Consider the following 13,624-nt stretch of genomic DNA (forward strand, 5'->3'; position numbering starts at 1 on the left):
AACAAGCTAGCAGCAGCTCAGCCTGCAGCCCCTGATCATACAGAGCCGTTTTCACAAATGCACTCCGGATAATATCTAGATAATTACAGGAGGACCGCTCCAGAGATTCTCCCAACCTAGTCGTTCACATGTGCTCCTCACAGCGGGGGACTTTCCCTGTCAGAGGGGAGGGGGGATCGGGGGATTTCCTGAGGCAAGACGTGACGTAAATAAACAACGCGGAAGTAGCGGCCGAACCAACAGAGTCCGCTACACGACGTTATAATGAGAATATTTGCCTTTATATTAATGTTATGTGTAATCCAATGGAATGACAACATCCACAAAAGAGAGGAGAACAACATACTGACGAACAGAAAACATAATCCGTTTAATTATGTGCACGGAGATCGTAGAGGTCGCAGGCAGACACTTTAGCCGGTCACTGTATATAAACGTCATTCTCTTTCTATTGGCTGGAGTTAAAATCTCTGGAGTATATTCTGCCGCGTTCAGACATCAGCTCACTTGGATTTCACTCCGGGTAAAGACCGCGCGAAAAATGCGTCTGTTTGCGTTCACACATAGCCTAAAGAACCTCCGGGTAGACAAATCTCCAGAGGTTTTCAGGAGATTTCTGTATGTGTGAAAAGGGTTATACAGTATATTTCTGATTTGAACTCGAGCCGCTCACTTGGAGGACTAACCACCACTCCACCGCCGCCCCAGACGTGTTCACATTTTAAGGCACTTAATTAACTTGATTAAAAAATAAACTTGGAACAGTTCATTGATCATTAAAGATAAAAGCCATTACATTTTAATCGCCTGAATGATTAACTCAGATCTTGGAGCAGCTGCAGCCTCTCTGATGTCGTATGACGGACGACATGTGACTTTCAGAGCCGGCAGTTTGATGCGATAATTTGTCGTGTCCCCTCTCCGTGTCTCTCTCAGTCATCAAGTCAAGCGAGGATTTACACGGCTCCTTGATCCATTGCCCTCTGCACACCTTCGTGGTTGGCATCCTAAAATGTGGGCTCGGCTGAGCGACAATGAAAGCAGGAGGCTGGGGGAGACAATTAGTTGACCCCCCCCCACCCCCCATCCCCCCCACACACATACGTGACCTTGCCTGTGACCCCATGGCCCTTATTACCAGAGCCACTGCTGTGTGAGATCCGCAGTTTAATCCCGACTGATCGATACCTCTGAGGCGGCTTAAAATCCCAGAAAAAAAGCTTTTGGTGGGTTTATTTAAACGCAGTATAGATTCATGTAATAATTCAAACAAGTATTGAATGTAAAGCAGATTCAATGAGTTTGAACTAATTCACTATTAAGGAGGGTGAATGTGCTTTTAAGGTTTTTATTGAATTCATCGTGCAGACTGTGTAGGAAGAAACAGCCTCTAAATATCTCACTTTGAAATGCACTGTAGCTAATAAGCTGCAGCACATTTGGAGTTTTACAGAAGAAAATCAGTAGTAGGATCAAATGTAAGGATTCTTGCTTCCTTGCTGTGTATCTCTAGAAGTAAAAAAAAAGGAAAAAACGGCAGTATTTCTTCCTGCGTTTCATTCCCTTGCCACCGTGTTTCCTCTAACATGGATTTATTGCCCGTGCTGCTTATTGACGTCGCCAGTTCGCTGTCACATGCGTGGTGATATAAGAGGGACTATTTCTCCCGGCTGTCTCTACCGCTCCAACTTTAGATCACACGTCTTGGTGAAAACAGGGGTCGGCTGTCCTGGTGAGCGAGGTCTTGTTAAGAGTATCGGTGTAGTTGTTGACTTAAAAAACGTGTATTTGTGCTCTTCTGCACAGTATTCCTGAATTATGGTAACTACTCTAAAAGTCAGATCTGCAGTATGAGTCAGTGCTGTTAGTCATGTCATTCAACACTCCTGCTAATACAGTACACAGCTGCAGAAACTATGGTAACGACTCGCCGGCACAATGACGCCATGGAGAGGCTGAGGTTGGGTTTAGTACTTTGTGTGACGCACTGGACTAAAAAAAATCATTTTGATGCGAGAATATGTTTGACAAAAAAAAAACGATAATCAACACATGAGAACATGCAAAAAAAACTCGGTCAACGGTTAAATATGGTGACCCAGCTCACCCTCACTCTTCATCTGAGAGCAAAAGGTGAGCAGGTGAGTTGAATCAATACAACATCCGTGCCCATGCCCCTTTGACCCCCCCATCTATCTACTCGGTATAATTTCAAAATAAATATCATGAACAATATCCCAAAACAACCAAAAAATATAACCCATTACAAACCTTAAATGGATACTTCACCCGTTGAATCATGAATCTGTATTGACATTGGGTCATATATGTAGTAGAAATGTGAAATAAATTTTGAAGTTGGTGCCTTCTTGGCCAAGAAATGGCAGAAAGTGTCTTTTTGGCTCATATGGATGAAAGACACCAAATCCCAGAATGCACAGCACCGCAGGCCACTCCCACTAAGGTCCGAATCAGAATCAGAAATACTTTATTAATCCCAGAGGGAAATTCGATCGTTACAGTTTCTCCAAAATATACAATATAGCAGTAGAAATATAGAAATAAAAACATTTACAGACATATTTACTTCAACACATAAGACCGTTTCCTCAACTGATTCCGAGATTTCTTCCAGAATTGATCTTGGAAATTCCTGGCAGAAAACAGACTCTATGTCTGTGTCCATAGGCAAACAGCGAGAGCACCGACACTACCAGTCCACCCCAGCTCGAGCCGGCCCGGGCTCCTCGTCCTCACCGCCGCCGACAGGCAGGCCTCAGGTCTCGGCTGCTGAGCTTCCCACCCACTGATCTGTGATTGGTCTGTAGCTTCAGTGGTCGAAAATATGAGGAACTAGCGTTGTAGTTTCACCCCGCTAACCGCAACAGCTTCCAGTGACGCAAAAATCGTCATTTTTGCGTCACTGGAAGCTCCTTTACAGACTCAGAAATACAAAGATTTCCCATCTCAGGGGAAAATGAGGGCGGGATGCACGACCATTCAAAAATACTACCAGGTTTCTGATGATACAAAGATCAATGCAAATGGGTGAAGTATCCCTTTAACCTGGAAAGTGACACTTTAATTCATCCATGGCTCCTGCAGACAGGACAGTGGATATAGTCAGAAATGGAGGAGAGAGAGCGTGGGGAATGACATGCAGGAAAGGAGCCACAGGTCGGATTTGAATCCGGGTCATCCTCTCGGGGGACTACAGCCTCTGTGCATGGGGTGCGTGCACTAACAGCAACCGCAAAATGATCCCTTTTGACACCTTTATATGCAACACTAGTTCAACCCTATTCCATGTAAATGAGAACTTGTTGTTGCCCGTGCAGCCCCCCCATGACAACACCAGCAATCTCATTCAGTTTTATCACCCCCCCTTCTATTGATATTGGTGTTCCATATTCGGCGTTTTATTACTTATCGCCACGCAGTTGTTCATATCGTTGGGCCTTTGTGGGCTGATCATGCAGCGGAGTTTTTATCTGTTTGCAGGGAGGCTTCACTACTTTTGTTGTTTTATCTGGCGCGCACACGTATGAAAAAAAAAAAAAAGAAAAGAAAAAGGCCCCGAGGGAGAAACGACAACGCTGTCTGCTTTGACTCATCTCACTGCGAGACAGTGAGGCACCGGCAGAGGGGAGAGAGAATATTTTATCTGACATTGTCACTCTCTGTAGAAACCTCAGGGAAGCCGAGGCTGCTCTTGACACACTTGGTCAGCGTCACTGTATATGATTACGACAGCTCTGCTAAGACTCGCTGATGCCACAAGTCTTGCAGCGTGTTACAGTCCAACTAAGTGTTCATGAGAGCAGAGTGGGCCCGGTGTGTACGGTCCTCTTTTGAAGTGAGATTGTGAATATTACAGTCCATGTTTATCCTTTTTCTTTTTCTTATGGCCCATCTCCTCCCTAACCCTTCAATACTTTCTCAATCCTGCTCCACTTTGCAGTCCATGCTGTCACACGTCATTTTCTTAACAGTTAAAGGGATACTTCACCCATTTGCATTAATCTTTGTATCATTAGAAACCTGGTAGTATTTTTGAATGGTCGTGCATCCCGCCCTCATTTTCCCCTGAGATGGGAAATCTTTGTATTTCTAAGTCTGAAAAGGAGCTTCCAGTGATGCAAAATGACATTTTTTGCGTCACTGGAAGCTGTTGCGGTTAGCGGGGTGAAACTACAACGCTAGTTCCTCATATTTTCGACCACTGAAGCTACAGACCAATCACAGATCAGTGGGTGGGAACTCACTCCCAGAATCGTAACTTGACGTCCGCCATATTGCTTGGAAGCTATGCTAACAGGCTCTATGGAGAAAGCCGATAATGTAGAAAAAATAAAAAATATATAAATGTAGCGGCGAGACGGTTGCTGCTGACAGGCCGGTCTTGCCTGCCGGGGCCGCAGCTGGCCGGCAGGGCCGCCGGGGCTGCTGCGACACCTGTCGGCAGCAACCGTCTCGCGGCTATATTGCTGGCCGCCGCCGGCCGCTGCCAGTCTGTCGGCGGCGGTGAGGACAAGAAGCCCGGGCCGTCTCTAGCTGGGGCAGACTGGTAGTGTCGGTGCTCTCACTGTTTGCCTATGGACACAGACATAGAGTCTGTTTTCTGCCAGGAATTTCCAAGATACCTATTCAATTACCCTTTAATAATCCTCCACGGGAAACACAAATCACTGTGTTTTACTCTCATGGATGTAAACAGGGCTGTGATATTTTATAATCTAGATTTAAGAGTTCATCTGTGAATCATTACAGGGCTAATAAACTTCCTTTTGTTTATTTTGCAAATCATTAATCACCCTCTATCTTTTCTTCAGGTTATTAACGTTCATGTGTTCTTGGAGTTAATTGGACATCGTCTCCTGAAAACAACATATTTGCTTCATTCCTTCTCCAGATGACACCAGTTGGTTTTAAAAGCTGCAGATTGATTGGTTTAAACAGTGAGTGAGGGGGAAACATGGAGGTATTGTTGTTCCGCTTGATAGCCATCCTTGTGACCGTCAACATGATCCATTGCCAAACGGCTTGCGACAGAGAGGCTTCACTTAAATGGCACCTTCAACAACACACCATCCAGATGAATTGGACTCTCGTAGGAAACATCTGCGGCAGTGTTTCAGAGTGTTGGGGGTCTCAGGGGGCCGAGGAGTCAACCGGGCACTCTTTCAACTTCCCTCAAATGTGCCCTCTTCAGCTGCAGCACGGAGACAAACTGCTGATGTCGGCTGACGACACACTGAAGACCTACGGCGTCCAACTCCTCAACGTGTCGAGAGAAAACTTTGAGAGCTGTTCGGCAAAAGGAGACGTTAAAGATCAGCAGCTTTTCCCCCACGATCTTAAGGAGAGTGAGCAAGTAGGGGCCAAGTGGCTCGTCCCGGGTCGTCATTACTTCATCGCGCTGCACGGGGGAGATGTGCAGCTGTGCAGGCTCGGTCTGAGGCTCAACGTGTCGGTGAAGACACAGCTCTGTCAGGCCTCCCCTCTGCTGCGACTTTGTTCGGGGAGCGGCGTATGTCAGACGTCCCTCTGGGAAGGTGCATATCACTGTCGATGCCGCCACCACTACTCGGGGAGGTTTTGTGAAAAGTCTGATGCGTGTTTGGATAACCCCTGTGAAAACAAAGGAGTGTGTTTGAGCAATGGATCTACAGATCCAACCCACAGAACGTATAAATGTCTGTGTCCTCCACATTTTACAGGTAAGGACAAAACCCTCACTGATCCCGTTGTTGTTGACTGTTCCTGTTTGAATAACATCCAGGATTTAGAGCACCTTCAATTCTCAACACTTCACCTCCGTTGTATTATTGAATGAAGTGAATTACACCTGTAAGAAACAAAAAAACATCTCTCTAAAAAACACATTTGTCAGAATTTTGGAATAATATAGAAAATATACTTTATTGCCTCAAAGTTTCTTTTTTTTTTATTAGGTGCAATAGAGTGACAAACTGGTGACAAATGCATAACAAATGAGGCACAAAAAAACCAGACAAGGTCAGGACAACAATTTCAAAACACAGTAAAAAATATAAAAAGAATAAACAAATAAAGACAGCAAAATACTAAGACATCCATAGACACACATCAGACTACAACCAGCAAATACATTACAAAACTATATGAAATACCTAAGAAAGGATACAAGAAGTGAAAGAGAGAAGGGGAGGGAGAGAAGGTGCTTTGTAAGCCTCAAAGTTCCATAAAATCATCAAGTAGTGTTTTTGAGCGTGAACCCAAACCCTCCCCTGTGATGCACACAGTATTAATATTAAAAAGGCTTGCATTCAAAACATCTTTATTTAGTGCCTTAGCAGCAACATGTTTCCCCTGCAGCTCTATTACAGCGCCTTGCATAAGTATTTACCCCCCTCTGACCTTTCCATCTGCTTTTATGATACAACTGCAAATTGAAACGGGTTTTTATCGAGGTTTAATGAAATGCAAGAACACTTAATAGTCTCTGATTTTGTAGTGTTTGTTGGTGTAGGGGAAGTATAACATGCACAGTTTAAAACCTAAAAATCTGATTTGATAAAAGTTCTAAAAGTTTTGCTGTTTGGTCGTGAACTTGGCTCAGAGAATGAATTCAGGTCATCTTGTGCATCAGATAAATGTCAAACATATATTTTAGATAGTTCTTGTTTGTTAACCAAATATTAAAAAAGTAAAATAAAATCCATTTGAATTCCAATTTGGGACACTTTTTTTTAAATTAAGTTTTTAATTGAACTTTTCTTCATCAGTCGAAAACTGAGACAAAAGAATGTTGTCTCAAAAAGTGTCCTTGCCAATTAGCACACCTAAACACACAGTATGTAAATGCCTGAGCCAGGGGCCTCTCGATCAAAACAATAACAAAAGATCACGTCAAGGCTGGCGGGGAAATCGTGGGAGATATTCTTCTCTCTGCTCCTCCATCCCCAGGATGAACGGGCGACCTGATGAAGAGAATATGTTTACCGACGAGCTAATGTATCCAAGTATATATTTTTTTTATCACAGCAGCACATACAGCAACAGAACGACAGCTTTCAGTCGCAGCTTCTTTATGGCCTTTAAAGTAACATGTGGTGTTTCCATGGCAACGATAGACATGTCTTGTTTGTCATGGACACAACCCTACAGATATCTCTGGCTTTGATAACTGTGCATTAGAGGTAATGTAAATACTAAATATAAAATAATAAATCACTGATTAAGTTTAAAGTTTCTGAAAAACACTAAGCGGCCCTACATACAAACATATTATTGGATGTATGAATACTTTCAAAGACGTGACATAACAAGTTAAACAGCAGATAATTGTCAAAATCAACCACAATAAAAGAATATATTTGGCAGAACATCTAGAGCCAGGCTTAAAGTGTCCAAATAAGATGAATGATTATGCACACAACAGATCTAAAGAAGAGATTTAAATCTCAGTTTTCTACTAAGAAACACAAATAAATCATAAAAGCTGTATCTTTGTGCACACAGATAATCATCATAATGACATTTGTGATATTTGTAATTTTTTCTCTGTTCCTGTTCTATTGTTTATATGTTTGTTCCACCTCTTTTTTTGGTATTGTTCAGGGGTTAACTGCTCCGAAGTCGTTGGCAAAGAAAACTGTGACAGAATATGTGAAAATGGGAAATGTGCCAAAGTGTCGACCACCTCCTTCAAATGTGTCTGTGACTCGGGATTCTCAGGTAAGCAGTCCTCATTCAGCTGGATGTTTGTCTACTTCAGTGGTACTTGACCTTGTTGGACTCAAGAGCCGCAATCCAAAAAAAAAATGTCCCCTTTCTTTCCTCAAAGCGTTTGAGAAGAGTTACACACACTCGCTCAGTTCTGCATGCACACATACAACCACTTGCACGTCCCACTCCGCCTTTTTTTGTAGCTTTGTTTTTTGTCTGTTTCTGCTTTTTGACAAAATTCATTAGCAGTACGCTAAAGACACTCAAATAAGATTATGTGTGTTTTTTAAATGTACTGTTGTTGATGATGACGCGTATCACTACACTTATCATAAACCATGAGTGCAGGGCAGCATCAGCACCACCATCAGCTGCAGAAAAATATTGAAACAAAGGCATGAGAAGCTTCAGGTTGAACAAGAGACATCACATCTCAATCAGTGCATTCAGAAGAGGGACATACCCACAGATGTATCTCTCTCTCTCTCTCCCCTTCTCTCTCTCCGAGCGTGTTTTTTTCCCCCCATTAGGTCTTAAAACTAGTCACAAAAGAGCCACATGGGGCCCGAGAGCCAAGGGTTGAGTATCACTGGTCTAGTTCATCTGTCTCTACAGTGAGACAATGAAAACAACTTTGAGTAGGATTGTACAGTTGTGATCCCTGAGAGAGAGAGAAAGAACTCATAGACAGCCAGTCAGTTTTTCATGATCCTTTTTTTTTTTCTTTTTTTTCACCTAAGGCAGTGAGAAAGATTTTTCTACATCCACACCGCACACAGCCCAGTCATTTGCCTCGAAGGGGCAGCTATCTTTGGAAAAGGTCAAAACTGGAAACCACAAAAGCCATATATCTTTTAAAGATCAGCATTTCCTCGTGGGCTTTAAAACCCCCGATCCCACTAGATGTTATATTTGTCATCATAATATATGAAGCGGCCACTCCAAATCAAATACCTCATGTTACGAGCGGTGACATGCAGCTGTAAAAAAAAAAAGCCAGGGCTAAACTGCTGGCTAACTGAGCGTGTCACAGTTGATAAAAACAAAGGTTTACAGTGAGCAATTAAAAGAGGATTTATTGGACCATTGTTTCTGCTGAGCGTATTAAATCAGAACTTTGATACTGGTCAGCTTCTGGGAGCTGGCAGAGGGAAAAAAAAAAGGAGGGACTGACTAAAACCTGAATGTTAAATTTAATCCTATCTTTTGATTTAATTTTAAAATTAATTCTTTGTGCTAATGAACGCTAAGACTTCTCCTAATGTTACACAACAACAAAACCAGCAGTACTCTGATTTTTCTTTTTAACAAAATCAACAAATAGAACTTTGAATTGCCATAAAATGTGTTATTTGCGATGTGCTGGAGGCTCATGTATGGCAACCCTGATCTGTGGGCAAATTTATGAGACATCCCTGCTCCAGCCATTATTTCTGTAATGAGTCTCATTTACTGCAGTACTGCACACGTAGGTTAATGCACACAAACAGGTTACAAGACCTGGATACTTCTCGGGCTGCCCTGGATATCACCGTCTGCTCTACAACAACAAAAAAAACATCCTGGGATGAACTTCCCTGAGTAACAACTCCAGGTGGCTCTTCACGTTGATTCATTGGGTTGTTTGGAGCACAATTTGTCCTGGCAGCATTCTTGAAGTGTCATAGCTTCGCCTTCTGAGTCCAGCCCATGCTTTCAGCTTATTATTTTTGCAGGAGTGCTTTCAAGGTTACTTCCGGTACTGTCTGGCATTAGGCTAGGGAAGAGCAAATTAAGTTTATACAATAGGAGAAGAAATTAAAGTAGAGCAGGAGACGGGTTAGAATATCTCACCAAGAGACGGATAAGAGATAGCGTTCACGAGATTGTTCGCTGGATGTTTATAATCAAAATTTAGGACATGCAGAGTCAAACCAGAGTTTATGTTCATGAATGCAACATCGAATCACCAGATCACACTAAAAAGTTATATCATAAGAACTTTGAATTATAAGTCACATAGTTTTATCTGAAATAGATCTCTAAAATGTTCACATTTTACACCGGCTCATCTGGAAAGTTTATGCTCTTCGGCTGTAAAACCATAGACTGTATGAAACATGACGTAGTATCAGTGACGTCACCCATTGGTTTATGAAGACGGATGATGGAGATCGCCATATTGGAAATGCTATGAATAGCTCTTAGGCTTAATAAGTAAAAGAGGAGTTATGGGGAGAAAAACACACCACATAGAGTTTTTTTATGACCAACATTTACACTGGTTTCAAATGTTTTACAACAGTACAATAAATGATATAGAACAATACCCAACAAGGGAAACACTATCAATGCAAGACAAAAAAAAACAGACCTGACAAACAAAAATGATAAAAATTGACTTTTTAATATGGGATCTAATGGGGATTCATTCACTATGAATTCACTGCAGTTTTTTTTGTTGCAGTTTTTGCGTTTGCCTCATTCCTCAACACCGGAGTTTGCAAGTTGCTAAAAAAAATAATTTGAGCACTGTGTTTTAGGTAAAAGCCATGCATTCATTTATAAGAACTATAAACATTATTATGGACATGCTGCTCTGACCCTAACCTCTAAAGGGTCAAGTGCAGCAGTTCTTCAAAATACCCCAAACAGCAGAACAAACCCAGCAGATACTCTCACTGAAGGACTCCAGGACTCATAACCAAACCCTCATCTTGTCTGCAACACACTGTGTACTGCGATATACGGAAATGTATGACCCTTATTACAACAGTGAGTTTTGGCCACAAAGGTAAATATTGTCCAAATCGACTTTAATTGATATGATTAATGTTCCACCCTGTTTGTCTTATTTAAACTATTCTTAAGTCAAGCAGTCAGACTTACCAAAGACTTAAGAACAGAAATGCAATTTTCTTGTCCAGAAACAACGATAGAAAAAGGACTAAAAATTCCAGGGTGCATTTTAAAACTTTCTGCCTTTGTCTGATTTTAATTGTTTAACTTATAAAACTTCAACCGGGGACACATTGATGAGTTACAATGCTCCCTCTGCCTTTGTAGCTTTTATCTAATTTGCCTTAATTGCTGTTGCTCCTTCAAGTAAGCGGACTCCACTGGGTGCTTTCGCATAGTCACGGTGTCCTGCTGTCGCTTCAGCTTCTTGGGGGTTCTGTAGCGCTTGTGCTTTCTCTTACACACACACACCCGCACACACACACACATAGCCCCCCTCCCTCGCTACAGTTGCCTCATTAATCAACTGGAAGTTAGTGGCTGCTCCAGCGCTGGTTGCCCTCGTAGGCCAAAGTCTATGCGCACAGAATAATGAGCCAAACTCATGGGACGTTTCAAATGAGATTTTCTTTTTGATTCGACTCTCCTCTGCACCACCTCTCGGGTATTTGTTGTGAGGTATTACCATTTCTATAGCCCTGTGTCCATATGGTGTAAGGTGTTAATTGTTTTTTTTTGCAATCTTGTGAGTCAGTAATACAAATTTTTTTTAAGGTTGATTTGGACTATATTTACATTCATTACCCTTGTTAATCCTTTTAATTAGATACTGACACAATGTTGTTACTTTATGTATATTAGATCGCTGCAGTTAATAATCACAGCAATGATAAGGGTGTTTGAGATAAACAGATCTGTGGCGCACAGAAAGCCCAGCTCAGATCATAAAAAGTAATCATTACAACATACCATGCGTGACCTAAAGTGAAATGAGAGCTGCTGTCATTATCAATGTCCTAAATGTATGTGAAAGATGAAATGGACCCTACATACATACATATATATGTATATATATATATATAGTTTGCATTGGTGCAACTTTCACTGGACCAGCTCTGAAAACTCCATTTCTGTTGTAAAATGAGTCGAGGAAAAAGCCGGCCCTGGAGTCGTACACGGTAAGATTGATGCCCACAGAGGAGGCTGTGAGGAGCCTCTGGGACATAGGCACTTGTATCAGCAGGGGGATTATGGGAAATATGCAAAGAAAGAGTCGCTGCAAAGATAAATGTGTAGGCACCTTGAGAAGAACACAAAAAAAATGAAAACCCTCACAGGGGAATAACATCAAGTTTTTTTTCTTCACCTTGAACCTCGAGTGAATTCAGTCTAATTTTATCCTTTGCATACAATGTCACGATGGCATTGGCCTGTCTCTGCTTAAGCTGCCGGTGGGGGGAAAGTGTTGTGGTACTTCACTATTAAGAAAAACTACTGGGCTAAAGCTTAGTTCAGAATAAGTTTTATCTGAGAATGTGCTTATGCACCAGAGTGGAGACGGCTTCAGTGGAAATCCTCCATGAAAATCATTAATACGTCTTTAAGATGACTCTTCTTCTTCTTACTGTATTTGGAGGTAGTCTCTTTTTTTTTTTTTAACTCAGTGTACATACAGTATTTGACCTTTACAATAAACTAGTCGCGGCGCCCTGCAGTTAATTGTATCATTGCCATGAAACAATTTCTGCTCCCTACGAGTAATTTTCTTTTTATGATACTTTGTTAATTCACAAGGAGGAACTTGAGTTTACACTCTGCCCTCATGCATCATTATGGACATTTTTGTCCATTTGTGCAAATGTTTCCTCTTTATCTGGCAATCATTTTGGCTGTGATAGTGCATATGGCACACATTTTTGTAAGAAAGTCTCTCTCTTGACACATTTTGGAATGCAAATTGTATTTCTTTAATAGATCAATAGAACACTGTGAAACATGTTTACTACCCTCTTAAGTCAAAAATGTCCACTTCCAAAAGCCCTGGAATTTAACCCTTTAAATGCCAGAATCATGTAATCAAACTGGCATTTAAAGGTTTAAATTCCTGATAATTATTCAATATTTGATAGTTTTGAGCAGGGCTGGAGTTGTTTAAGAGGTTTATGCAAAAAAAAAAGTAGAAAAAAATATGAATGTTCTATTTTTGTAGCAGTTTTTGTAAGTGGGCATTTTTGTCCTTAGGGTAGTAAATTAAACTGATGCCTGACGGTTAATGAGAGACATACTCGCACTCATAGGCTTGAAAAACAAACTCCCCTTGTTGGATCCGGACATTCGAGGCATCTTTAGCGAGCCAAAACATAGCGCAGAGGAATTACGGCCTGTCCAATAGGGGACAGCTTTGGATGGGCCTTTAAAGGCAACAAGTCCAGTGCATTCTGGGAGTTAGAATATTCAAACCCTTTGGGCAGAAGGGATTAACACGACCCTTTTCTGGAATGTCTCTGGCTATATGTCGCAAATTTTTCCAAAAAATTGTAACTTTCTTCAGCAGAGAGAGTCCAGTTTTATGACGAGTCTATTTGTCCAGCGGCAAATGTCTCCTTTAAGAGCGGAGCCAGGTGCACCTACACCTACAATCCTTTTGCATCACAGGCTTGTTTGAGGGGGGTCAGTGGGGTCGTAGTGCATGAATGTTCATATGTGCCACCCTTTGTCATTTTGTTATACTGTGACACAAAAACAATAAAATAAAGTAATACATTTCAGGTTAAATCGCTCATCCCTTATGATAAATCTATATTCATATTATTCCTGACAAATGGTTGAGTGCATGTTTGCAGTACAACCAGACTCGGGTACAGGTATGATGGAGCCCTGCTGAGAGAGCATCTGCTGGGTTTGTTCTGCTGTTTGGGTATTTTGCAGCACTTCTGCACTTGACCCCGTACAGGTCAGGGTCAGAGCTACTCGGCACAAAGCTTTTCAGACAGATCATCTTTATCTCAGATTCTCTATCCTGATGGACGTGTACTTTTTTTCTTGGCAGACAATCCTCCCATCCGTAGGGCACGAGGAGGTTACTGAACGGCTTCATGAATAGGAAATGAAAATGATGTTGAATCCTAACCTTTGGCTTTGGCATTCAGCAGATGTGAACCCTGTTGAGCACTTTTGGAAAGACCTCTTCACCTCC

The 13,624-nt window shown here is 41.8% G+C and overlaps 1 protein-coding gene across 1 annotated transcript in view; it reads left to right on the forward strand.

Moving 5' to 3' along the window:
- The first annotated feature begins 4,975 nt into the window (after positions 1-4,975).
- eys (eyes shut homolog) overlaps positions 4,976-13,624 on the forward strand; it is a 203,562-nt gene continuing 194,913 nt past the window's right edge. Inside the window, exons 1-2 of the mRNA XM_061039619.1 lie at positions 4,976-5,720; positions 7,603-7,719. Of these exons, the coding sequence (XP_060895602.1) occupies positions 4,976-5,720; positions 7,603-7,719 (862 nt within the window). The remainder of the gene's footprint in view (positions 5,721-7,602; positions 7,720-13,624) is intronic.

Source organism: Labrus mixtus, chromosome 6 (assembly GCF_963584025.1).
Source record: "Labrus mixtus chromosome 6, fLabMix1.1, whole genome shotgun sequence".
In the NCBI taxonomy this organism is placed as follows: Eukaryota; Metazoa; Chordata; class Actinopteri; order Labriformes; family Labridae; genus Labrus; species Labrus mixtus.